At 36.2% G+C, this 27,410-nt stretch overlaps 2 protein-coding genes across 2 annotated transcripts in view; one reads left to right on the top strand and one right to left on the bottom strand.

The window, feature by feature from the left end:
* Positions 1–14,101, bottom strand: part of TRAPPC3L (trafficking protein particle complex subunit 3L) — a 39,114-nt gene extending 25,013 nt beyond the window's left edge. Inside the window, exons 1-3 of the mRNA XM_012753271.2 lie at positions 14,060–14,101; positions 10,984–11,081; positions 7,734–7,833 (exon numbers count right to left, since the gene is read on the bottom strand). Of these exons, the coding sequence (XP_012608725.1) occupies positions 7,734–7,833; positions 10,984–11,081; positions 14,060–14,101 (240 nt within the window). The remainder of the gene's footprint in view (positions 1–7,733; positions 7,834–10,983; positions 11,082–14,059) is intronic.
* An 8,155-nt stretch (positions 14,102–22,256) lies between these two features.
* CALHM4 (calcium homeostasis modulator family member 4) lies at positions 22,257–26,336 on the top strand. The gene is made up of 2 exons (XM_012753269.2): positions 22,257–22,814; positions 25,950–26,336. Exons 1-2 carry the CDS (start codon positions 22,257–22,259, stop codon positions 26,334–26,336), a joined length of 945 nt encoding a protein of 314 aa, XP_012608723.1.
* Positions 26,337–27,410: the final 1,074 nt, after the last annotated feature.

Raw genomic sequence — 27,410 nt, 5'->3', positions numbered from 1 at the left:
GATAATTCGAGTGTGGGCAAGCAGGGGTAGATAGGGTCAAATACCAGGCCACCACAGGAAAAGATGGCCATAGATAGGTAAGTAACAATCAGAATGCCTCTCGCCTTCTGCACTGGTTGTCACAAATTATTGCCTCTGGGCTCAAAATCCACTCTTCCTTGCCCTGCTTGTGATGCTAGAGCTAGATCATGCAAACATTTCTCCTTTGCCAGTAGAAGGTGCTGCAGGCACACTGTAGGAGGAAGGGGCTTCTCTTCTAGCTCTAGTGTTCCTTTTTATGTTTGCTCTGTGTGTGTGTGTGTGTGTGTGTGTGTGATCGGCAGTGTGTAAGATCCCAACTTCTGGCCACTGGTTCTCTCACTGCCCCCCTCAGCCCACTTATACCCTGGTAGGGGTTTCCTGCTGGCCAGCTCCGGATTGTCCCCTTCCTGCCAGTCTCAGCCTGGCAACACAGTGGCCTTCTCCACCATCCATGATCTGCAATCACACCTTCTCCAACGAGATTCGAACCCAGGCTTGCGAAGAGGAATCCACCTCAAAATGTGTTTCTCCTTTGGGTACTCTCTCAGTCCTAGATTCTTTAGTGTATGGTATTTTTTTTCTTTCTTTCTTAGTAGTGAACCCCCTGCAAATAGTTAATAATTTTTTGTATTCAACCTTCCTTGTTGAAATGATTGTGTGGTTTCTATCTCCTGACTGGATCCTCCCTGGTTTACCTTCTAAGCCATGGGACTCCCCTCTGAAAATGTCTGGTAAAGTCAAATTTGGATGTCTCTGTTGAAGAGTCAGATCAGTGCTTCTGAATACAAAGCTATATTGGAGGTTGAAATATATGACCGTAGAGCTGTCCACATTCTAAAGTGACTCAGGAATTTTGGCTTCAAAATGTTTGAATTCCCCATGTATATTCAGCCATGGCAGTCTTGTACATTGAGGTCAAAAGCAGAATAAAAAATATGGCTAGTATGATTTGCTGGAATCTTTCTGTGTAGACTTAACTCTAATCTTAAATGGACCACTTTATTGAAATAAAAATAATTCATCCAGTATAAAAAAAAATTCCCTTTGGCATTTAGATCCCTTTCTGAATTATGCCCATACATCTTTTGCCCTAGAATTTATGCTTACAACATTCACTGCCTCAATTTTCTTCCCTGCTTTAGGCAGCCTCATTTAAATTGGCTCCTATGAACATTTTCTTTCAATTATTCATTGATTTCGTATCACTCACCCCCCAGAAAATCTTGGTCACATTATTTAATTAAGGAAAAATTTCAATTTATGCTATAAAAGGGAAAGATCTCATTTTTGATTTCCAACAAGTACGGTATGTTAAATTCCAATTTTTTAACCTAAAGATCAGAGTTTCAAGTTTTATAAGTCTTTTTATACTGTACATTTTCTCTATTTAAAAATCAATTCTTACTCTGACAATACCACTGATGCGATGTTTCCACTGGGAAATGACAAATTCCCTCTATTCCCCTCAGAGCAACTGACATATTGTCATTGACCTGATGGCAAAGAGCTTTCCCAACTTTGACAAATGAAATTGTGCAAGGGCAAGCAGTTGTAAATATTGTCGGTGACTTGAAGGTATGGATGTTCTGGGGAGGCTTTGGAAGCTACAGCACTCAGCTACTTATGATTATAATTCACTGCCCAGATTTTAGCTGGGGAAAGCAATACCTGAAATTCAGGGGAGCTACAGCTGAAAGAGGTCTCATTTGACAAATATGGAAACTGGGTTTCAGACAGGCTGAAGGAGTTGCTCAGAATCATAGAGTAAGAATGTTGCCAAGCAGGACATGGAGTCTTCTCTTTTAATCACTACATTGGACATGGTTGAGCTAACGTTCACCTACTGCTGAGGATCAGAGCTCCTTGTGTTTATATTACTTTTAAAAGGCAAAATTATAATATTTCTTGTCAGGCCTAGCCTTTATAATATTTAATCATCTCGATTTAAGTGATCAAGTTTATTTCTAATTAGCTTCTCCTAATAGTAAAAATGTTTTTATCATAAATATGCTGGAAACCCCGAAATGCATATTTTTAAATAAGGAGATGTTATTTTACTTCTTAGGCCAGAGAAAGGTACAATTGTATTTTCTACTTTCTCTTATAATAAACTGAAAGATATATAGTTATGTAAATAACAGCTAAATTCTCTAATATTTCATTACTACAACTAAAATCAGCTATGCAACTGTACTGCAAATTACATTTCTTCATTTAGAACAACTACAAAATTCTTCTCAGAATAATTATCATATTAGAAAAAATCTTCAAGGGTATATTTTAAAGAAACAATTCGTGGTAAAAGCACTAGAATAAGGTCTGAAGAATTAAATTTTAACCTGGCTTTTCTTACTATATGTGATGATGTCATATAAGACTAATTATAGCATCAGTAAAATGGGGCTAATGATTGATGTATTTTTTACATCAAAAGGTTTTTATAAGGAAACATAGACAATAGGTGGGAATTACTTTGAACTTTTATGAAGAAAATCTCTGTACTATTAAAGTTTTTCAATGTCATGATATAATACTGCTGCTTATAATATTTTGTTATTGATTAGTATGTCTTATTTAATATTTGTAGTTTTACTTTGAGGCAACCATCACAAAAGTTAACTTGTATGTAATAAAGTCACATTTTAAAAATGGATACATTTTAAGGTTGTGGGAAGTTGACTTTAGAATTACCATGTCATCTCTTTCTTATATGAAATGAAAGTCAGACGAAATATTTTTTTGATCAATGGTTCAGCCTCTGTCATAGGCTTTGTGCAGTCTGAAGTCTACTATCTGTTAAAAGAATTTGTCAGAGGCCTAGTGACAGAATGATCTTCCCTTCGGAAAAGACCAAGTGAGGAAAACAAGAGTGAGGAGACTGTTCTTATCTGTAGTCAAACACAGTCCCTCTCTCTCAAAATGCAGACTGGAGTGTAAGTTCAGGAGAGCTGTTCCTATGTGAAGTCTTTTTACTAACTGAGAGGAATCACTGCACCTGTCTGGCATAGGTTTCTTCATCTGATCCATTCTCTTCGAATGCATTCTGTTTCTCTCTTTCCTTCTCTAGAACCAGGACAGAGATCCTGAGTTCTGTGGGGGGCATGGTATATAGGTGCTCAGTACTGGAAAGCATGATGACAGTGTGGTGTAGAGATGAATAGTTTGGGAGGGCAGCTAAACACAATCCACAATCATTAGGGTCTATTCCTGACTCTGCTATGCTCTGGGGGTAGCATGTGACTACAGTAAACTTCCTGTGACCTTGACATAGTTCTCTATAAAACTGACCCTGTAACATTTGACACCTGCCTCCTCTGAGGAGAGCTGACAAGAATTAATGATATCATGCTGCCAAAGACCAGACCTTTTAAAAAAAGCTGCTAATTATAGGCAAAGCATCAGTGGGTGAGTCTGTAACTGAAGTCTGATCCTTCATCTGTGTCAAATGCTCCTGAAATGGGTTACATCATTGGCACATGTAAAAGAACATTTTGCTAGAGAAGTGAAATGATTAAGAGGGAAGAAATTGGGCCTTTGAAGAAAGGTGCAAAGACAAGAAGACAACTGCTCTGCATGTAGGAAGGGTGAAGATGATGTCATGTTCTCTTCATTGACAAGAAAGAACCTTCCATAGAAGTGGAAGTGAATATATGTGCAGTTCATTGAGGACAGAAGATGCAGATAAATTCATCAGAGTGGTCAACAAGACAAGAGAATGAGAAGTTTAGAGAAGGGATATTTGGAAAACAGATATTGTACATGTTTTTGTTAATAGTTTTATATCAAACAGATTTGTTTCTAACTTGGGGAAAATTGTGCAGTTAGGAGGTCTAGTGTCTTTAGAAGCTGTTTTAACTCTTTTAAAAAAGGTAAAATATGCTTTCGGAAGTGGAGGACATTCTGAGGGTTTTTTTTTTTTCCCTCTTTCTGCTGTGATGTGAATCTCATTTTTTTTCTTTCTTACACACTCTGAATAACATTTCTCACTAGGTTCCTCTTCAGCCTTTTTAAAAAAAATCTAGTTCACAAAAGGAACTCTTGTTCTATTTCCACGGATCGAAGCCTTCATTGTCAGGTAAAATGCGTAGTAGCTCCTCTAGGAGCCCTTAATTGTGTTGGGCAGTATGAGCAACAATCCCAGGCCACCTCCGTCTAAGAGAAGCTCTCTTCCCAAGGGGCCTGAATGAAAGATTGCTTTCATTCCTCTTCCTCCTTCTCCTCTTTCCCTTCCTCTTTTTTTTTTCTTTCAACTAATTTTTATTGAGTATCCATCAAGTAATAAGTCCAATGTGAGGCCCCACATCAACATGAACTTCATGTTGGCATATGTAATTAGGCTTTCAGCTTTGTACTTTTCCTGTGATTAATAGGGACTGGTGGCCAGGTGCAGTGGCTCACGCCTGTAATCCTATCACTCTGGGAGGCCAAGGTGGGAGGATCACTTGTGGTCAGGAGTTTGAGACCAGCCTGAGCAAGAGCAAGACCCCATCTCTACTAAAAATAGAAAGAAATTAGCTGGACAACTCAAAATATATAGAAAAAATTAGCTGGGCATGGTGGTGCATGTTCGTAGTCCCAGCTACTAGGGAGACTGAGGCAGAAAGACTGGTTGAGCCCAGGAGTTTGAGGTTGCTGTGAGCTAGGTTGACATCACGGCATTCTAGCCCGGGCAACAGAGTGAGACTCTGTCTCAAAAAAACAAAAACAAAAATAAAAACAAAACAAAACAAAAAACAAAATAGGGACTGGGGATATCCTGGGTAAGGGCCACAAGTAATGAAGTTTTATGTGAGACTTCCAGTTGTTTTAGCCACCTCTTTGAAGGATATTTATGTGATATTTGTTAGCAGCTATTTTGAGGTTAATCATACTGGTAAAAAAAAAAAGTTATTGCTTTTATTTTCTACCACAGAAGCCTTGTTCTCTTATGTCTCTCTGATTAAAATGAATACATGGAATTATGCCTTCCGACTCCCTTCTGAAACTTTTCAGTGACTTGGACTCTGCCCTCAGAGCCAAGAACGGACAGTAAGAAAGAGCTGGAGAATACTCCCATGTCATTGCACCACTCTAACTGAAGCTCGGTTAGACAAACAGCTAGTATTCTCCAGGCATTTAAAGTATTGAGCACATTGCAGATGAGCTCTGATCTTCCAATGTGTGCCTGAAAAAAATTCCAGGTTTTCAGCAATGAGGTTGTATATGCCTCCACTTTCAGCTGGTTACTGACTTTTTATAACAGATTTTTTTTGGTTCTGTCAATCACATCTTTTAAACATTAGTGACTATATTATTCAATGGAAAAATGTGTGTACCATACATATATAAACATATCCAGAAGAATAAATTGAAACTTTCAATGATTGTGCAAATATATCTTTAGAATGGAATCTCCAATCAGCCTTTGAAATCGTTTCTTCTTCAGATGCCCAAACCCTAACAAGCAACCCTGAGTGTATGAGTCGGGTTTTATTTTCTACCTTATATACTTTTTCAAATTATCAGTCAATGTTCTACTGCCTTGAGAACTTGCGAGCTGAGCTTTCCCTAGACATATTTTATATTTCATATTATGTACCCACACTAAGACAATTGGATGGATTTGGGCAAAGATTAAGGGGGAGTTATCTCAAACCAATCTGACCATCCTCTTACAGGATGTCTGTGCTTTACTAATCAGAAGGCTTTACTAGACTGTGCTTTACTAATCAGAAGGCCTTGGAAGGAAATCAACTAGAAATGTAACAAAACACAACCATCTACATTTGCATAATTCAATATTTACTTTCCATTAAAACAGCTGATATTCTTGCAGTATTGCCCATCGAATCGGTCTAGTAAAAACATATTTTATTTTTCAACTGTTTCAGGATTTTACCTATATTCTACCAATATGGAAAGGGAATTTTTTTAAAAAAACCTGTTCGGTGGTATGGTAAACTCACTGTGCTAAGGTGGGAAGACACTTGGATAACAATTTCAACCACACGATTCACCAGTCAGAAAATAATAAAAGTAAATGATACCAACAAGTGGAAAAATCTTTCATTTCGACTGTGTGTTTTTTTTTTTTTTCTTTTTTTTTTTTTTTTTGAGACAGAGTCTCACTTTGTTGTCCAGGCTAGAGTGAGTGCCGTGGCGTCAGCCTAGCTCACAGCAACCTCAAACTCCTGGGCTTGAGTGATCCTTCTGCCTCAGCCTCCCGAGTAGCTGGGACTACAGGCATGTGCCACCATGCCCGGCTAATTTTTTATATATATATCAGTTGGCCAATTAATTTCTTTCTATTTATAGTAGAGACGGGGTCTCGCTCTTGCTCAGGCTGGTTTTGAACTCCTGACCTTGAGCAATCCGCCCGCCTCGGCCTCCCAAGAGCTAGGATTACAGGCGTGAGCCACAGCGCCCGGCCTTCGACTGTGTTTTTTTAATGTAGAATTTTTTTCACATATACCATTATTCAATTTCCATCACATTCTTTCTGAGATTGAGTTTTTTTAATCTGGAAAACAGGGATAGTAACTCCTACTGTGTCTACTTCAGAGGGTTACTGTGAGGATGAAAGACAAAAGTATGTAAAACCGAATGTAGAATCAAAAAAGCACTGTGTAGTAGTGTTATATACATTCACGTGAAAAGTCGGTTTGGTCAAGTATTAACAATATTAAGGATCAGGAGAGAAAAGAATTAGACTGACTTAACTTGTCAGCTGTGTGGACTTGGAGGCAGCATACCGGGACCTATCCATGCATACTTTCTGAGTCTCCCACAAATTAACAACTCTAAATTAATAATCAGAGGCCTGCCATTTAAACGAATGCTGGCTAAAGATGCATTTCCCAATCTTATATCCAATAAATGTGAGTTAGTCCTGGATGATTCCAAGTTGTCTCCTGTACATCAGGGCTGGTAAAGTTCTTAGAACACATACATTTACATGAAGCTCTATTTTTCTCTTGGGAAAACATTGCTCTGGAAATGACTACAAAATTATTCTCAGATACCGCCAAAGATGCTCTCCTTCCATGTGCTGAAAACCATTACATAAACTGGTGTGGGGTGTGAATGTTACAAGGTTGCCCTATGATGTTCCCCTTCTGGTTACTTTCTTAACCACTTCGGTACCAGCATTGACTATAGTCCATTGCCACAGATGAACGCGCACAGCGACTTTAGCCGACAGCCGTGATACGACTTTTCTGATTTTTCATTTATCAAAATAAAATTGTGAACATTTAAAAATAACATAATGAAAACATATATGTATATGTTACCTGTTCTGATTTACAAGTAAAGCTGCCTGTAAAGTGAAACGAGCTTTCAGTGCTTTAAAGCTATCCTCATCACACAAGAGCAAAACGGATTCATCATCAATGCACAGCACAAGCTATCGTGCGGACTGTGAGTGTCGGCTGTGGGCAAGGTTTCGTGGCCGGTGAGCGCCGTACTGAAGTGGTTAAAGCACTTTTCTCAGTGTGAGATATACACACCACATACTGCTGTAGTCAGGAAAATCTATAGATGCTTAAATGTTTGGAAGCATTTCTCTTTCAGTTCACAACAGCTTTATCTCTATGCTGAAATAAAATGCTTTTCAATCAGAATGCCCTAACAACCAATATGGATGGAATCTCTCCAATGAGAGCAGAAAACCACCACGCTCAGAAAGCATCAGAGATTTTTGAAATGCATTGACAGAGCTAAAATTCATTTACCTGGGCAATTATGTCTGTAATTTCTGAATAACTATGGCATCTTCCCACGCAGGACCGAGCCAAAAAGTCTTCCACAAGCCTCGTTCCAATGCCATAACCCCTGTGGATAAAGGAAAGGGTGTGGTCTGAAAATAATATCTAAGGAATCAGCAAAGTCTATCAGTGTTTAAGAATGGATTCAAGCCGGGCTCGGTGGCTCACGGCTTGTAATCCTAGCTCTCTGGGAGGCCAAGGAGGGTGGATTGCTCAAGGTCAGGAGTTCGAAACCAGCCTGAGCAAGAGCAAGACCCCGTCTCTACTATAAATAGAAAGAAATTAATTGGACAACTAATATATATAGAAAAAAATAGCTGGGTATGGTGGCACATGCCTGTAGTCCCAGCTACTCGGGAGGCTGAGGCAGCAGGATTGCTTGAGCCCAGGAGTTTGTGGTTGCTGTGAGCTAGGCTGATGCCATGGCACTCACTCTAGCCTGGGCAACAAAAAAAAAAAGAATGGATTTATATGGTTAGCACTTGCACAAATGGATAACAAACTAAACCAAACATGACAAGTCAAATGGCTTTGGCAGTGGGCTTCTCATTTGTCCCATAGACCACAGAATCTAGTGCAACACACCCAAGAAATATTAACTGGTCTCCTGCAAGCAAGGGTGTCTGACCAGAATCAAGACTGGCCCAAGCTTGACAGTGTACATTGAAATTAAAAAAGGTTGGTATCTGTAGCCTGATGCTTCTCTTTGGTGACTAACTTTATCATCATTTAGCTATTGACAGAAACAGAACTGAGAGTCTGAGTAGCTAACTTGTTTGCAATAGGTGTGATGCCTGGATGCTCTCTATTCTTTTAGCATAGTTATCATGGTAGAAAGACAGGCATTTCCAGGATGAGCTCCAGAAAGAGGGGGTAAAAGGAACAGAAAAATAAAGTTTTTGTTGCCAGTGAAGGTTTCAAAAAAAAAAAAAAAAGCCAAGTTCAGAAAATTCATTTTTCATTCCAGGGTATCAAATTGTGGAACTTAGAGTATTGGTATTATTTGTTAACTCCACACCAAGCAAATAGCTCGAGTAGTTCCTGGAGTAGGATTCTGAAAGCCTTTTACTGAGCCATGACACTACCACTGAGTGTGGGGCTGAGATGGCTGAGCACACACCTCAACAAGTAGACTGAGAAATTGCACAATTTCCAAGAGATACAAAGAAATGCCAGTCTCTGTCTCATGAGAACTTTCAATTTAGTTGGAGAAATATGACCTTAATGGTGGAAATAAAAAGGAGTACTGTTTTTGTCAAACCTCTGACACAAAATTGGTCTTTTAATTTCCTAGGCACATATACAGAGATAAGTGAAACAATTTCCAATGGAGCTGAAAAAGACCCAGCAAGATAAGACACCACAGTTTTTAGAGGCAATAATTGCTCCCGAGGATCTAAAAAAAAAAATGAAATTTGTGGTGACTGGGCAGTGGGAGAGATGGATTTGATGTCAGAGTGCTTATTAATTCACTAAATCTTATGAGATATTCTGCTTGTATTTCTGAGTGGATAAAAATATTCAAGTTAGTTTCTTTGGCTTTGAAGAAAAATGGTTTATAATTCTCCTAGGAAGCTGACACTGAAAAGATTTTTAACAAACAGAATGTCTGCGTTACAGAAATAGTTGTGCCAGGATTTAAAAATGATTCTAGTGTTTTCTAATTATAATTATGAATATCCCCAGGTGCAGCCACTGGGAACTGGGAACAGTGATAAGAAGCCCAAGTGTCATGATCAGTGCTGTATATATATATAGCTTTGGTCAAAGGGTATGTTTCTTCAAAGTAGATATTTTATAAATTAAACATGTAAGAGGCTCTCAGCAGAAGCTAGTAAAGAAATCCAAATGTGAAATGTTTCTCTTAAGGTAAGGTTTCTCTGTAGCCTCTCAAAATTTATTCTTTAATATTTCATTCATACTTGTTAAAATGTGTACTCAACTAGCTAACCAAAGGTCCTTTTTTAAGGCAAATAAATGAGCTTCTTTATTTTTTACAGCTATCTACAAAACTATACAAATCTAACATATGTCAAATAAAATGAACTAATTCTGGAAATGGTATGTCAGATGTTTAAATGAGACCTAAGTGTAAAAGAGCTTCAGCAGCTCCTGCTATTCTAGACAGTTCAGATGAAGTAAGTGGAAAAGCCACAGGCGGGCAGCTGGGCAATTCGCTTCTTTGTGAATGCTCCTAAGAAGAAAAGAAAAAAAAAATGCATGTATACCTAAATAAATAAAAAAAGAATTAAAAAAATAAAAATAATAACCATATAGAAAGGGAAGAAAATAAGGGTTATAAAAAGATCTTTCAAGCTTTCCTTTATATTGTCTTTTTTCTGTATTTCAACTGAGAATACAACGAACCCTTTTTAAAAGTTCTAACATGCTAGGCCTGATTTCTCCTCCAACCTGCCTAAATAAATCTTTTAACCAATACACATTTTCCAGTCATTGCTCTGTTTGGGTCCTTTTTAACTTCCATAATTAAGAGGTTCAAAAATGTTGACATAATTTATTGTTTAGTAATAATCTGATGATCATATAATTATTTTGAGAAAATTAAAAGGTAGAATTTGTGCAGGAAGAATCTCCTCATAAAAACAAGGAGAACGGGCTTTATTAAAAAGGAAAGAGTGGGTATTTCTATTTAATATGTTTTTAACTCAAGTATAGCAATGGTAAAAAATTCAAACAATAAAAACACTACATAGGAAAAAGAAAATATCCCTTCTACCCACCATCCCTAGCCTCTCAGTCTTCCTCTTGGGCAACTACCTACCATTAATAGATTTTTGCATATTGTTCTATAGGTAGTCTATGCTTATATAGGCATATAGTTATATTGGAATGAGTTATGTTGGAACAAAAGACTTCTGAAAAAATAAAATTTGATGTTTTATCATATTGTTAAGAGGACAATTTCAGTTTTGCCACATCATTCGCTTACAAGTGACTAGCGAAGAAATGATTTCTAACTAAAAAGAAACATTTCACACTTGATATTCATGGGGGAAAAAACATTCCCTTCTATTACTTTATGCTGTGAACCCAAATGGCAGTTGGGAGAAACTACATTCAGCTTTCAGATGTGATTCACTGAGATAGAAGAAAAACTCGTAAAATGGAGCAAGAGAAGTGATCGGAGGTAGAAAAAAAATGCAAGCAATGGAAAGAAACAACAAATATTTCACAAGAATGAAAGACTTCTGCTTACATTTTATCTAAATATTTGTTCACATCTTCATCTTTTTCATAATCTTTACACAGTTGGGCAACCAGAGCTCCATAGGTGAGGACGAAGAGATCTTTGTTCTGGATAAAAAGGGATGGTTTTTGTTATAGTAAAATTTATAACAACATACGACTGTACTTCTTTTTGTTTCTGTTTTTCTAACAAAATCTGGTTGGAAGCAGCCTTAGAGATCACCTGTTCATTTTTCACACCCTTCTATTAATATTATTATAACAATTTACACTTTTGAGAACATATTATACTCACATTTGGATACATTGTGTGTGTCGGGGGAGAGCTATGAAATAAAATAAATTTCTTAACACGAGAACATCTTTCTATGCATTTGCATATATTATATAACTTGCAATGAATGTATTTTCATGGAGGAAGGTTTTCAAAAATATTAATTATAATTTCTAATATAAATTTATATTTTTCTAGGATAGCCTTTGACATCTGCCAAATGTGTTTTAGAGTTTTGGAAGGAAAAACTGAGTAAGACTTCTCACGAGACGACACAATCCCTAATGGGTCCCAGATCTGCCAAGAAAACTTTTAGGATGAACCCAACCGTAGCAACAAATTTGTGAGTTTTTTTTTTCTTTTTTCTTAGAGAAAAAAGGAGAATGTGAGTTTTCCTTCTAGATCACCAAAATATGCCTCATTTTTAGGTGAATTATAAATGAAAACTAAAACTGAGGACAAATTAGGCTTGTTTAGCATAGGTATGTTGAATACATGAGAAACAAAACAAAAAACTCAATCCATTTTGCAAAGTCTCTCAGTTTTGCTTCTGCTATTGAATACTATCTAAACAAGGGAAGGAAGTCTTAGAGATAATTTATTGCAATGCTCTTATTTTTACAGAGGAGAGAATGAGGCCTTGGAGGGACTTAAATGACTTGCTTAACTAGCCAGCAGTTGTTCAGAATGGCATCTCAGACTCCAGGCCTCCATGCTGAGGCAGCATTTATTTCTAAGGTGTACAAAGGAAGGCACCATTTGGAGTAAAGGCAGGTGGGAGAGGAAAGTAGCAGGGAGGACCACTATTGAATGTAATCTTATTTTGCGTATAGTCCTGTATTTTCATGAAAAGTCAAATGTGGATTCTTTGTTTGAATCATGGGCAGAAATGGCTCTAAAAATCAATAAAAATGGTATATTTAACAAAGTGGCTTCTATAAAATATTATATAATTTTGATTCAAATACTTACAAAGTTGTCCCAACATCACCAGTGTCCTCTTCCTTATTTATGGGTTGATATCATGACAAATATCTTTCTTCATTAAGGTAAAATATTTATTATCACAAAATAAATTTTAAGTGGATAGAGTCTAAATATTATATGCTATATATGAACATAATTCATATGGAAAATATAAATCAAAGTGTCTTAATATGTTAAGGACACTAATATATACAATTTAGATGTATGATCATTAGGAAAATAATGAGTACCTTAGTGTTTTTGCTAGGAAACAGGGGTTATAAGGTAAGTGATATAAACAACAATGTTGTTAAAACACTGAAGGGCCACCATGTATTCAATTTTAATTCCATTCTTATTTAAATCTTCCAAGAACTTAATCATAAATTATAAGAAATGCCTGTAAATTATAAATGAAATGTCTGCCTAATACATAAAAAGTCATAGCAAAAGACAAAGTACTGCTATTACCAATGCTACAGCATAAAAATAAGTAAAGGAGAAAGAGAGAGACAGAGAATGATAATGTGTTTGTTGCCACTAGCAGTAAAACAAAAGAATTTTAAAAAGGCAAAAGGAGAAAAGGAGAAAAAATTATACCCTACCTATATGCCATAGCCTCCGCATTGTGCTTATTTATAATTAAGGCCAAATTGAATAATGGCATATTCTTCTCTCTCTCTGTTTTTCTCTGTTTTTCTCTTCTCTCTCTGAGAGGTGGGGGGTACTGTTATATTTTGCAACATATTTTACTTCCAGCTGAGTTTCAAGTTCAATAGCCATAAAGGGCTTAATTTTTCCAATCTGCTTCGTGGCAAGGGTGGTGCCTTGAACTACATGTTCAGCAAGTCTCAAATCCATACCATAGATCCCAGGAAAGGTCAACATAAATGTATCTTCATGGTTTTTAAAACAATAAAGAAGATCATTTTATATGTGAAAAATAGAACACTATTATTTCAGGAGGTTTTAGATGTATCAGGATAAAAATATGTTTTCACTGCTAGATAAATCAAGTAATTTGGGTACAATCTGAATATGAACTATGTATAATAATTTTTAGCATTTGAGAGCCTCATGGGAAAATAAATCAAATTTCTAGAATGCCATATAGGGCATTTCAAACTAGGGGACGGGGTGGTAGTTAGTTGCTATAATTCTAAGTACCCAAGGGCTGAAATTACTAATTATAGCAAATGCCCATCAGTCTCCTGAAATAATTATTAATATTAAATAATTCTTCACATGTATAAGCTCTGAATGACTAAAACCATAAGAGAGGACTAAAGAAGGATATTTATCCAAATCTAATCTGCAAAAAACTAAGTTTTAAAAATAACTCTGCACTTGGAATACATAGGATGGATAATATCACATACCAAATTACAATAATAAATACTTAATTTAATACTGGAGAATATGATTTGAAGGCAACCTTTTAATATCTAGTTTTTTGATGATCTATTTCTATTTAATTTTACATATAATCAACTATTTTACATTTCATACATTTCATTTTCTATTTCATGAAATATAAAATACAAAGAATTGCTTAATCTTTTCATATTTTTTTGTCAGAGGGAAAAGAAAAATTTGACACTTGCATGGATATAATTAGTCATATAAGAAGACCCTAAAATCTGTACAAAGAATAGATCATTCTGTTACAGTATATAAGAGAGAATTATAACAATTCCTAGAGGTGTCGTTTATGATTCATTTCACAAAACATTCTCTTTGCTCTAGTGAAAAATTCTTATAGCATAATCTTTCAAAATAAATCATAAATAACTCAGGAAAGCATTTTTAATGAAGTAGAAAAAGTCTCTTTATAAAAAGATCTTACTATTTTATGGTATTCTGGTCTTCTGTGTGCAGGGCGAGACATAGTGCTTGATAGATGAAACACTTGATAGAAGAAGAATGTGATGATCTTCAATTTCTTTTCTTGTGCTTATACCTTAGAGGTGTATCACTCTTTATCCTTTTGTTTCTACACGTTCTTCCTTGGTTTGAGACAGGAGTGCTATTTCTGCACTCTACTGCTTTTGCTCTTTGCTGAACTCAAGAGGGAAAAATAGTCATCAACAACGCAATTGTCTTATAGCCCAGGAACTTGCCACCGATCAAATAACTGTTTCATTTGTGAGGATGAGTTGTAATCTAGAAGCACAAAAGCTGATAGTGTGAAGTCAGACCAGAAGCACTGAGACACTAAAAGTTCTTTAACCCCAGGGAGTTCAAGAGTGGTGTTTTGTTCTGATGCCAAGGCATTGTTTTAAAATCACAAGCAGAAACCTTCACAATCCAGGATAGATCTAAATGTTAGCATTATTTAGTCTTGTATTGATTGTTGTATGAATTAGAGAGACAGGATCAGCAATCTATAGGTACTAAATCCTGAGTTCAAATCTGATCAACACCACCCATGGGTAGCACATTGCCCCCAAAACCTAGACCCCCATACTGTGTGATTAATATTCAGATATGTCTGGTAGTCTTTTCTTTCTTTTCCTTAGCAGCAATCAGCAAGCAATTTTAAGGAGCAATAAAGTGGTTGATATTTTCTTACAAAACTGTTGCTCAAAATGGGTGCTCTACAGTTTAATAATGTATAATGATTCTGGCATAGAAAGCAAGCCCTTAGCTTTCTTTTGATTATTCCTAAGATGTTAGCTATTGAAGACTCTCTTCATTTACATAGAAGTATAGATATTTAAAGTTCAAGCAAAAAAAATCCTTTCATCTTGACAACTGTAAGATGCAGAAGATCAAAATCTTTGCAGAAACAGCAGCACAAAACTCAATTGAGGAAAGTAGTTTCCTACTTCTTACAATTTGAGTCATTTAGTCCTATTTGTTCTGGCAAATTCTTGCTATAAAGTGACAGACTAGTTCATACTTTGAAGAAAAGTGTGGTGTAGTTGAAAGAACACAGGAGGATTTGGGAGGCTCAGGCTAAGTTCTACCATTTACTGGTTCTGTGACTTTGGGCAAGCTATTTTACTGTTCCATGGTTTAGTTTCCACATCTGACAATAATACTACCCACCTCATAGAATAATTGTGAGTATCAAAGAGATAATTAGTGCTATGAAACACATTATGATGCACTATATAAAAAGTAATTACTAGAGGTTATTCTTGCAGTTGAATAGACTGAATGGAATTCTACAATATTTAAAGTATTTCCATTAGTTCCTACATTCTGTGACATGATGATCTTAGGAAAATCAGTTTTGCTGGAGTGTGGGGTGGAGGTGGAGGCTTTTCAGTAGCAATTAATAACAAATTATATTTATATTAACTTTACAATTTACAACGTGATTTTCATTCTCTTTACCTCATTTTAACTCAGCTACAATCTGTGAGGTAGTCAGTACTCTAATCATGGCCATTTTATGTGATAGGAATCTAAAAGAAGAGAGGTTAAGAAATTTGTTCAAGGTTATCTGGATAGTGGGCAACAAAGAGAGATTTGGGCTAAATTTGCTGACTCCAAATCAAAATTTTTTTTCTAGTGCACACATTCTAATTATGTTAGAGCAAAATATGTTAGAGGTAGACTCATAAAAGCTACTAAGGGGCAGTGATGGCAAGTTGTTAGGCTGGGTTTGGGGACAATTTTGGGTTTCAGGTAAGAGCTCTCTGAGAAATCACTGAAAAGGCCTGTGTGCTCGGTGGGAGGGGATGGTGATACTAGAATGGCTGGGAGTACTTGGGCAACTGAATAAAGACTTGGGAAGATGCCAACAGAGGACAACATCCACTGATCTGCCAGCTATATGGTCTTCATCTGAGATCATCCACAAACAATCAGAGAAAGCAAATCTACTTCCAGCTACCATAGTATCTGGTCCAGGAAACTGTTATCTTTTGCAACTTGTTTTTCTATTTGAGGCTTCTCTCAGTATTTATTTTAACCTATGTTTACATAAAATTGGTGTATGATTTTCTCTGCAACCCACGCTCCATGCTGCTCAAGGATAGCTCTGGTGCTCATATCTGACTTGCCTTATCCATGTGCCAGCATGTGCTCAGTGAACAAGCTGGTGGTTCCCTGCTGAGGAGGAGACATGTGATAACTGTATGTTGAATATACAGGTGACAGCAAGCTATCTTTAACAAGCAGACCATTTGACTATAAAGCCTATTATGGCCCAAATGTCCCCCAAAATTCATGTGTTGAAACTTAATCCCCATTGTGGTGGTACTATGAGGTACGGCCTTTTGGGAAGTCTCTGCCCTCATGAATGGATTAGTACCTTATAAAAGGAATGAAGGAAACTAGCTTCGACCTTGTTTTTTGCTCTTCTGCCTTGTGAGGATAAAGCATTCATCCTCCCTTGTCCTTCTGCCATGTGAGGACATATCAACAAGGTGCCATCTTGGAAACAGAGAGCAGCCCTCACCAGACACCAATGCTAGCACTTTGTTCTTGGACTTCCCAGCCTCCAGAACCACAAGAAATAAATTTCTGTGTTTTTTAATATATTACCCAGTCTCAGGTATTTTGTTATAGCAGCATGGAAATAACAAGACAAAGCCCCAAATAAAATTGATTATTCATAGATGTAATCATTCACATTCATTGACAAGTTACATACTAGGACTGCAAATGAAGCAATTATTAATAGTTCTTTCCAACAGTAAACATTAATAAAAACTTAGGAATTTATCATCAGCAAACTACTTTATAGCAAGAATTTGACACTCCAGTAGTGACTTCTAATCAATCAATGCTCCATCCTTTTCTATGTAATTCCCTGAATAAATGGTCTTTAATTTCCTTCCCCACTTCCACACTTACTATATACAGATGATATACTTGTGATAGAGTTATATGCTGACAGACCAATGGTAAGGTGAAAATGCATTTAACACATCTGACCTACAAACATCATTGGTTGGACTAGTTTACCTTAACCATGGTCAGAACACTTACTTTAGCCTACAGTTGGGCAAAATCATCTAACACAAACCCTATTTTATAATAAAATGCTAAATATCTAGTGTAATCTATTGAATATTGTACTAAAAGTGAAAAACAGAATGGTTGTATGGGTACTTGAAGTACAGTTTCTACCAAATGTGTATAGTTTTTGCAACATCACTGAGGACTGCCTGTACTTGGATTAAATTGGTTTTTAAATATGAACTTAAAAACATAAGGAAAGAGGTAGTACTTACTACCAAGCTTTACTGAGCACATTGCTATATACACTTCAAGCTTGTTGTAAGCAATAAAGCAGTAGTGACACAGTTGAAATTCTCATACCCTTCTTAATCCTATTTTTTCCTCCTCAGTGGTCAACACTTACCCAGAACTTGATATTTATCCTTCCTATGCATGTTGTAACAGTCTATGCATATTGGTATCCACAAAGAATATGTAATATTATGTTGTATGTTTTAAAACTTGACATAGTATTTGTCATACAGCATGTATCCTGCAACTTGCATTTTTCTCTCAAAGTTATTTGTTAAAATTTATCCATATCCATACCTGTCATTGTAGATCATTTATTTCCACAGATTTACAGCAGGGGTCAGCAAACTTTTTCTGTGAAGGGCCAGAGAGCAAATATTTTAGGCTTTGTGGCTACACAGTCTTTCGTAACAACTCAACCCCACTGTCATAGTATAAGAGCAGCCACAGACACTTAAGGAACAGGCAGAGCTATGTTTCAATAAAACCTTATTTATAAACACTGAACTTTGAACTTCATGAAAGTTTTATGTCACAAAATATTTTTTTAAAAATTTCAACCATTTTAAAATGTAAAAACCGGCTGGGCGCGGTGGCTCACACCTGTAATCCTAGCACTCTGGAAGGCCAAGGCGGGCAGATCGTTCAAGGTCAGGAGTTCAAAACCAGCCTGAGCGAGACCCAGTCTCTACCAAAAATAGAAAGAAATTAATTGACCAACCAAAAATATATATACAAAAAATTAGCCGGGCATGGCGATGCATGCCTGTAGTCCCAGCTACTGGGGAGGCTGAGGCAGGAGGATCACTTCAGCCCAGGAGTTTGAGGTTGCTGTGAGCCAGGCTGACACCACGGCACTCACTGTAGCCTGGGCAACAAAGTGAGACGCTGTCTCATAAAAAAAAAAAACAAAACGTAAAAAAAAAAAACTGTAAAAACCATTCTGAGATCACAAGGCAGTGTGGGCCAGCAGACCTCTACTTGATAGCATTATTGTGATCTATTAAGCTATTCCTTGTTATTGGACATCAGTGCTGAAATACTGAAATGATTTTTATGATCGCCTACATGATCAACACATTTTGGTAAATGATTTTGGGGAAACTTATAAAAATATTTATTTTCTACTTTTAGGGTACAGAATACTATACACACATACACACATCTCAAACAAAAAAATTCTAAGTTTATTCTTTATATTTTTATATCCTTTCTAATGTTAACTTGATCAATTTATTTCTGATAGAGATATATTAAAATTTTCTCATTATGATTATAAGAACTTTTCCTCATAGCTTCATTAGTTATTGCTTTGTGTATTTCAAAGTTATGTAGTCACAGGCATACAAGTTGGCAATTGTCATATCTTCATAATCGATTGTTGTTTTTATTATAATGGAGTGTTTAAAATTAGCCCATTTGACACTCTTTGCCTTTTGTTCAGTTTTGCCTTCTATTATTTATAATATTATTATTCCCAGGGATATATATTTCAATCCTTTCTTTTCAAGCTTTGCATATGGTATAGTTTTGGGAGTGTCACTTATAACCAGCATGAGTCTATTTTTTAATTACTTTGTAGGTGAGTTTAATCCAGCTCTGGTGTGGTGGTTAAAAACATGTGTCTGACCACCTGGGTGGTAATGCTGGCATTTCCACTAATCTGTATGTGATCCTGAGTAATCTCCTTCATCTCTCCACACCTCAGTCTTCTCATCTATAAAACCACTGAGGATAACATAAGTACTCATCATAGGGTTAAATAAGGAATAGGAATTAAATAACAATTAAATAGGAACTAAATAAGACAAAGTTCTTACAACAGTGCCTCACATGTAGTAAGCACTCAGTTATTATTAGCTGTTTAAAAAATTTTTTTGTGATTATTAATGTATTTGGTCTCACTTCTACCATTATTTTGTGTTTTCTCTTTACCATCTTCTTTCCTTCAGTTTACTATTACCTTTCCTGTCAATATTCCCATTTTATTTCCTCTGTTTTTTGAATGATCTATACATTGTATTTCTATTATTTTAGTGATCACTCTTAAAATTTTTATGGCTTTGTTGAGATGTAATTGATACACAGTTTGATGAGTTTTAACATATGTATATACCATGGAAGCCACCAAATCAATCAATATAATAAACATTTCCATCACCCCTGTTCTAGCTGTCTTTTTTCAGATTCTGTATTTGCCTATCATTATTAATTACAGGGCCAAATAATAGCCAAGTTGTTTACTTTTCTCCTGTGATCCAGAGCCCATACTCTGAACCACTTCCTTAAGTAGGTCTCACATACCAAGCTAATATTCACCCTGCACTGAATCAAGCATGGCCATGTTGCAGACAAGTAGGGACAGCTTCTATGCCCCAAAGCCCGCCAGGATTATTTAAACTAGCCAATCCTAAACGTTTTCCCTGGCTTACCTTGCCTTTTCCACAGAAACCCCAATGAAAGCTCTGGACTAGGCTTTCCCCACCTCCTTCTGCCCCTTGATCAAAACTGTTGCTTTCTCCTATGACTCCGCGTGGTGTGGCATGGCAAGCCTCCCTCTCTCAGGAAATGTTAATAAAACATTCTTCTTTCAATGGTGTTGGCTTCTTTATGTCATCACTGTCACCTCCATAAAGTGAAATCCGGCTGGTCCAAGTAGATACAACCCCAAAACTTTTCTCATGTCCTTTTGTAATCCTTCTCTACTTATTCCTTCTCTTAGACTCCCTAGGCAAGCACTGGTCTGTTATCTGTCAGTATAGATTAATTTATATTTCCTAGAGTTTTACATAAATAGAATCATACTTTATATAGCCATTTTTTTGAATTCTTTCATCCAGATAATTATTTTTAGTTCATTCATGTTATTGTATATATCAATAGTTTATTGCTTTTATTTTGCTGAGTAGCATTTCTTTATGTGGATTTATAATACTGTGTTGATTTATTCATCTGCTGGTGGACATTTGGGTTGTTTCCAGTTTGTGGCTATTCTAAATAGAGTTGCTATGGACATTCATGTATCAATTTTCATGTGGACATATGCTTTCATTTCTCTTGTGTAAACAACTAGGAGATGAATGACTGTGTTATACAGGGGGTATATAGTTAACTTTTAAAGAAAATAATCATTTTCCAAAGTGGTTGTTCCTTTTCACATTCCCACCATCAGTGTATGAGAATTCCAGTTGCTCTGTATCCTTGCCAACATTTGGTATGGTTAATTTTTTAAATTTTAACCATTTTAGTAGAGATGCAGTGATATCTTACAAGAATATATTACCTTAGTTGTATCATTTGAAATAAAAAGTAGTTATTCATACAGTTAATAAATAAAGGAAATTTTAAAATATATTTGTGGTCATCATTATTTTTTGCTCCCATGTCTTTCTTCAGGGCTCATTTTTCTTTTTGCAGAAATATATCTTTTTGCAATCCTCTTAATGAGGTTCTGTTGCTAGTAAATTCCTTTAGTCTTTATGCATCTTCATTTTTCTTTCTTAGCTGGCACTAAGCACTCTGCAGGTACTGTCTTCTGTTCTCTATTGCTATGGATGAGAAGTCTGCTGTCAGTTTATTGTTCTTTTTTAGGTTATCTATCTTTTCTTTCTGGGAGCTTTTAAGAAAATTTCTTTTTAGCATTCTGCAGTTTTACTCTGTGTCTAGAAGTGGATTTATCTTTATTTATACTGCTCAAAACAAACAACATTCTTCTGGTCTGAGAAATTTTCTTTGATTCTGTGAAGTTCTCAGTTACTTTTCTTCAAAGATTGCCTTTCTGCCTATTCCTTACTTTTATCTTCTGGAAGTCCTCTTAGATGGTGGAGTTGCTTAATCTGTCTTCTGTTTGTTTCTCTTAACTGCTTTTAAAAATATTTTGTTTGTCTTTTTGTATTGCATTTTGGATGAATTCCTCAGTCCTATGTTACAATTCATTAATTACATATTTAACCATGTCCAGTTGAAAGTTTGAGATGAAAAACTTGTATCATAGTCACTTATTTATAAGCCCAAGCCAAGCCTAGTCCAGTGCCCTTCATACAGATATTATATTAATAAAACTAATATTTGCTGATTAATAAACATAGGAAACACCTTACATTTCTTGCTTATAGATATATAACTTTATTAAAACCAAATATAACATTTTCATATGATAAACAAATTTGCAACTTAATTTTTAAAGTAAAACATAGCAATATTCTATTAATACAAATAGATTTTAAATTTTTATGCAAAGTTAGAATGTTTTGGTTGTGATTTGGCTTTAGGGCCACCTAAGCTTATTCTTCTCCTTTGGGAAATCTTTTGGGATCTTCTGGCATTATCTTCAGGTTAGGGACATTCCAGCTAGCCCTAAATTTTGGCTTGCTCTAGCATTTGATAATTTTCATTATTCCCTATATTTTAATTTTATGGTGACAAAATCCTGGTCTAGTACAAGAGTAAGAATGTCTGTTTTGCTTCCAATGCTCTATTTCCTGGTGCTCAGCATTTTGAGTTGTGCAAAGCCGCACAAGGAAAGATGGAGGCAATTTGCTTTGCAAGCAAGCCATCTTCTTTTTAGTGGAAAGCTATGCTGAGGAAGGTCTCCCATTCACCCATACAAAATGATTCTCTCCCTCAATTTCTTCTAGATATAATCTGAAGTGCATTTATTAGCTCAGGAATCACAAAGTACACAAGGAAAGATGCTCCAATCCTTTAAACAAGTAAGGATGCTGGGTCATGTGACACAACCAGTCAAACCAGTAAGATCCCATAAAATGGTTATAGCTGGTGGAGTCCACTGATCAGAAAGGGCCACAAGTTGATTTGTGTAAGAGCTTCCCACGATGAGCCCAGCTCTCCAGAATATCATGTCTTCACTGCAGAGAAGCGGAACATTGATCAATTCTTTAATTGCAGCGTTGACTGCTGGTGGGCAACAACTGTTCTCCTGTTTCACATTCAGATGTCCCTGTCAAGTTGGGAAAAATTTTTATTATGGTTCTGCTTTTCTTATCATTCCCGCCTTGATCCTTCTGATTGCTGGCTATGCTCTGAGAAGCCAAATGTGGACAATGACCGGTGAATACTGCTGCAGCTGTGTCCCTCCACACCGGAGAATCAGCCCCCTGGAGCGCAAGCTGGCTTGCCTCAGGTTCTTCAGCATCACTGGCAGGGCAGTTGTTGCTCCACTAACGTGGCTGGCAGCGACCCTGCTGACAGGCACCTACTATGAGTGTGCAGCAAGTGAATTTGCAACTGTGGACAATTACCCAGTGTTTGATAATGTCAGTGCCAGCAAACGAGAAGAGATCCTGGCTGAATTTCCATGCTTTAGATCAGCTCCTTCGGACCTAATCCCAGTGAGAGATGAAATAGTTCTTCTGCACAGATACCAGTCACAAGTAAGTTTTTGATTTTTTTTTCCCCTCTACTATGCTATCCCATAGTAACCATAGTCACTGGAAAGATTTCGCATTCCTACGGCTTCTCCTATTGTCTGTGGAACACAAACTAGATGTCATTCATCAAAGGTGAGTTCTGAGCAGCTATATAAGTATAGTTGGGATGTTGGCTTTGAAGTTAGTAGACTTGGGTTTGAGTCTTGTGTTGCCACTTATTAACCTGCAAGACCTTGAGTAAAATGAGGACATTAATAGTACCTACCGCATGGGGTTATTGTGAGAAATAAACGAGCTAATACATCTAAAGTATTCAATAAGGTACCTACTATCCATATTAAGAACAATGAATCTTAGATATTGTTATGAATATTATTGTTATATTACTAAATCCTATCTTCCTGCATATATATATTCTTAAAGATATATTTTCATATATTAAAATGTCATCTAGAATTACAGGAAGCTTAATTATTATAAAAACTCTAGTTACGATTCTAAACTTAGTATCTATGGATAGGTTTGTGCCAGAGGGTAGGGTGGGATGAGATGGAATCTACTACATTTATAGGTTAAATTTTAAAAGTGCAATTGTGCACTTCATCAGTAGAGAAAGAGCCATCAGTTATATTAGTTTTCATAAAATGAGAGCCATTAGCTTTCATCAGTTCCTCCAAGGGATTTGAGGAAAAACATATTTTCAAACCACTGTTATATAGTAAAAAAATGTTATTTTTTAAACTACTTACTGTAAAGGCATGCATGTGTTTTGACCTGCAACCTTTCAGGAATTAGAATTTAGAAAAGATATTGCTATTTAGTTGGCAGGCCGGGGGTTGGGGGAACCCTACTATCAAGACAGAATACCAAAGGGTTGCAATATGGCCCAGTTTATGAAAAGTTAGAAATCCCATTAGTATACGCTTTGTGTCAATTTTTTTATCCCAGCTCTAAACTCAGGTAGAGAAGCTACATGAAGATAAGCAAAAATTCACAAAATCAATGGGACAACTATAACTTTAAAAAATGTTCTCACTTATGAAAAACTAAAATGTAACACATAGTAGCCAGATTTTCTTAATGTCAAAATAAAATGTCTTACTAAATGCAGACTTCTGTGAAAAGACAGTTTGACAGTTCTGAGTACCATCACCAGCGGATTTTTTGGTTTTGTGACAACAAAACTTATATTTATTGACATGCTTATTGTATACTGTGTAAATATTTCACAGCTTAATTCTAATTCTCATGATGTCGAGAGACAGATATTATTAACCTTATTTTACAGATGGACAAATCAAAGCTTAAAAATTTTATGTAACTCATGTAATTCATAGAGCTAATCAACAGCTGATCAAGATGTCCCAAGATCATGCTGTTGTCATTTCACCAGGCCACTTTCTGCAGCTATCTCAAACTGCAATTACATTTGAGGAGTACACATGGGTTTTCAGTTGGATTTTTCTGAGTTGACCACAAGATCATATTAAGTCCAAATCCTTTCTTTGCCCAGGCCCCATTTTAAAATACCTTCCTGACATTAGCTTCACCCCATTTCAATCTACCTTCTATACATATGTCAAAGATATCTTTATATTGATAAATGCAAATTGGATGATGAGATTACCCCACCTCCAATATAAAGTCCTTCAATACTTTTCTATTAATACTAACCTGAGAACGGTTACAAATTCCTTGGCATGACATACAAAGTCCTTTAATATCTGGCTCTTGACCACTTTTCCACATAACTTCTATAATTATGTGAATCCAAATTTCTTTAGGTTCCCCCAACTCTTCATGCTCTTATTTTTTTGTTTTCATCCTTATTAGAAGGGCAGTATTCTCCTCTCCCTTAAATGAGTTCATTTCTCTTCCACTGTGCTACCTCAGGTGTTCTGTTTACTCATATCAAAAACTATCAATTTATACCACATTTCTTGGCTTGCTCATTTGTCTCCTTCTTTGGGTTTAAAAACCATAGAGAGAATGAATGTATCTCAGATTATTCACATCTGAGTTCCCTTAACTAAGCACCAGGTACTGCCCAGGGTGAGAGGTCAACCTGAATCTCAGTCAATGATAGTTGATAAATTAATGAGCATCTGGGATGGCTTTTCCTCTACCACGTTGGCATGTCTTAAGTTAAATTGTGATGAATGTCACTTTGTAGGTTTTAGCCTTCAGAGAGCGCAACTGTCCCACTGTGCACACACTGGTAAGTCCCACAAGACGCAGAAGAGGCCTTCCCTGCCCAAACTGTGGCTGAATACTGTGGGCTTCCCTAAATGTGTGGAACTTGTCTCTCTCACTTTACATGATAACTGTGAAATATTGAAAAAAGAATAATAAAGAGAAGAAAAAGGATTCTAAATTAAAAAACAGCCATGTACGTCAGTGTTTAAAAGCTGAGACTAAATAATTTTAAATAAAAACTAGTTTATTCCTCATTCAAGGTATGTTTTAAAGACACGTAATAAAACTGATCAGCAAATGACTATTTGAGGACAAGGAAATGAAAAGAAAAACAATCAGGTACTGTAGGCACAGTGACTATACTATCAATAATACATTTAGAGACATGAATTTGCTCACTGACTTTCTTCTTTGGCTGCAAAAGATAAGAGGAAAAAGCAACTCAGGAAAAAATATCAATGACCATGTGTTGGATCATTGAAGACACTTAGGAGCCCACTATTGGTATGTATCATACCATCATTTTCATCCCTATCATTATCAAATATTTCTTAAGCATCCAAATAATGCAAGGGCCTGTACCTGATGGTTGAGAAGTAAGGTTGAGCTAGAAGCAAAGAAAGCTGTGTATCCTATGTAAGATTAATTGGTGGGTTATAGTTTCTGTCTCTTCAAGGATAGTACTTTTAATCCATTCTGAGTTAACTGATCAAATTTCTTTGTAGCCTGAAAACCAAGTTGAAATGGCTGGGCCTATCCTCTCCATCAGATCAATTTCCACATCAAATGATCAATACCTTGTTAATATATTAAAGACTGGAAAAGCAAATTTCTTACCCACATTTTAGTTCTTAGTTTTATAGGAATCCTTCTTCCCATGGCTGTTTCTTAAAATTCGATGTATTAATACTTTCTCTTTTTTTAAAAAATAATGACGTGAAGATGCTGGGCTGGATTTTGATCACCTTGGCAACCATTGCTATCCTAGTCTCCTACTCTTTGGCGAGATGCTGCTCTCCCCTCACCTCTCTGCAGGATTACTACTGGAACAACCACCTCCAGAATGAGAGAAAGCTCTTTGAAGAAGCAGCAGAGCAGCACTCCCGGCTCCTCATCATGCAGCGCATAAAGAAACTATTTGGCTTCATTCCTGGGAGTGAAGATGTCAAACAGATCCGTATTCCTTCATGTCAGGACTGGAGAGAGATTTCAGCACCTAGTCTTCTATGCATGGGTGATTACTTGCAAGGTCATTATAGCTTCCTTGGAGATAGGGTGGATGAGGATAATGAGGAAGACAAATCAAGAGGTATTGAATTAAAACCTTAATTGCAGCACCTTAATTGCAGCACCTTTCACAATTCAGGTTGCTTGACAAGATACTTGGTTTTTATGATCATGGAGCTCAACATAAGCTCTTCATCTTTTTCTCTATCTTCTGATATTTGTTTACATAAGTCCAACTAACATGTTATTTCCAAAATCAAGTTATCTGATAATTGTGCCTATCTCTCTTTTTGAAATTTCATGGATGGTCTGGTAATGCCTATAGTGTCATACTGATCTAATTAAAAACAACATGGAATTTGAAGTCATATCAAAATTTGATCTTAGTTCTATTACTTAATAGCTATGTAAAACTTAATATTTATGAGTGCTATTTTGTCAAAGTTAATATTTCTGACTGCCATTTTGTCATCTGTACATGGTGGTTATCTCATACAACTGTTGTGAGGATTAAATGTGATAATGTAATCAAAGTGCTCAGCACCCTGACTTTCATAAAATAAGTATTAATGTCACTTTCTCCCTTTCTCTTTGCATTCCATGTCTTCCATCACTATTTTATTTCCCTCTAATATGTGGTCTTCTCTGTTTCTGCCTTTATATACTATCCAGGGACTTTTCACAGCCTCCTTCTCTTCCTTCAAATCTAAATATCTGACCCTTTGGGAAACAGGACAAAAAGCCCTTTCTAAACTGGTAACATGTGAGGGAGATCATGCAGGAAAGTCTTGAGTCACCCTTCCATAACTGGTGGAAGATGATGCAATATTGTATTATCATTAGAATAAAAAATGTTATTTGTTGCACCTCCATACTAAAATATTTTTATAGCCACTACATATAAAGTTTATTCTAGAAGGCTTCCCTTCCATGCTCCACTACAGAGCTACCATCTGTACTTTTTCATTATCAAATTGCACCTTTGCACTTAAAATCTATTTGGGGAGCCAAGACTGCAACCTATACTTGTACATCCATGATCTACAACTCTGAAAGGGGATAATATCTGTCTGACTTTTCTCTGCCTATCTTTACTAAATGCAACATCTAACATTTGACAGTTTTCTAATTTATATTAATTATTTCTGATATGTAATGTCTCATGCCTGATTTTTG

Source organism: Microcebus murinus, chromosome 5 (assembly GCF_040939455.1).
Source record: "Microcebus murinus isolate Inina chromosome 5, M.murinus_Inina_mat1.0, whole genome shotgun sequence".
Taxonomy (NCBI): domain Eukaryota; kingdom Metazoa; phylum Chordata; class Mammalia; order Primates; family Cheirogaleidae; genus Microcebus; species Microcebus murinus.
The sequence above is the reverse complement of the archived record's forward strand: the minus strand, read 5'-3'. Positions and strand labels throughout refer to the sequence as shown.

Coding starts and splice junctions, on each gene's coding strand:
- CALHM4 (XM_012753269.2), top strand. CDS start 22,257: ATGAGCCCAGCTCTCCAGAATATCATGTCTTCACTGCAGAGAAGCGGA. Junction 22,815..25,949: donor TGCACAGATACCAGTCACAA/GTAAGTTTTTGA, acceptor AATGACGTGAAG/ATGCTGGGCTGGATTTTGAT.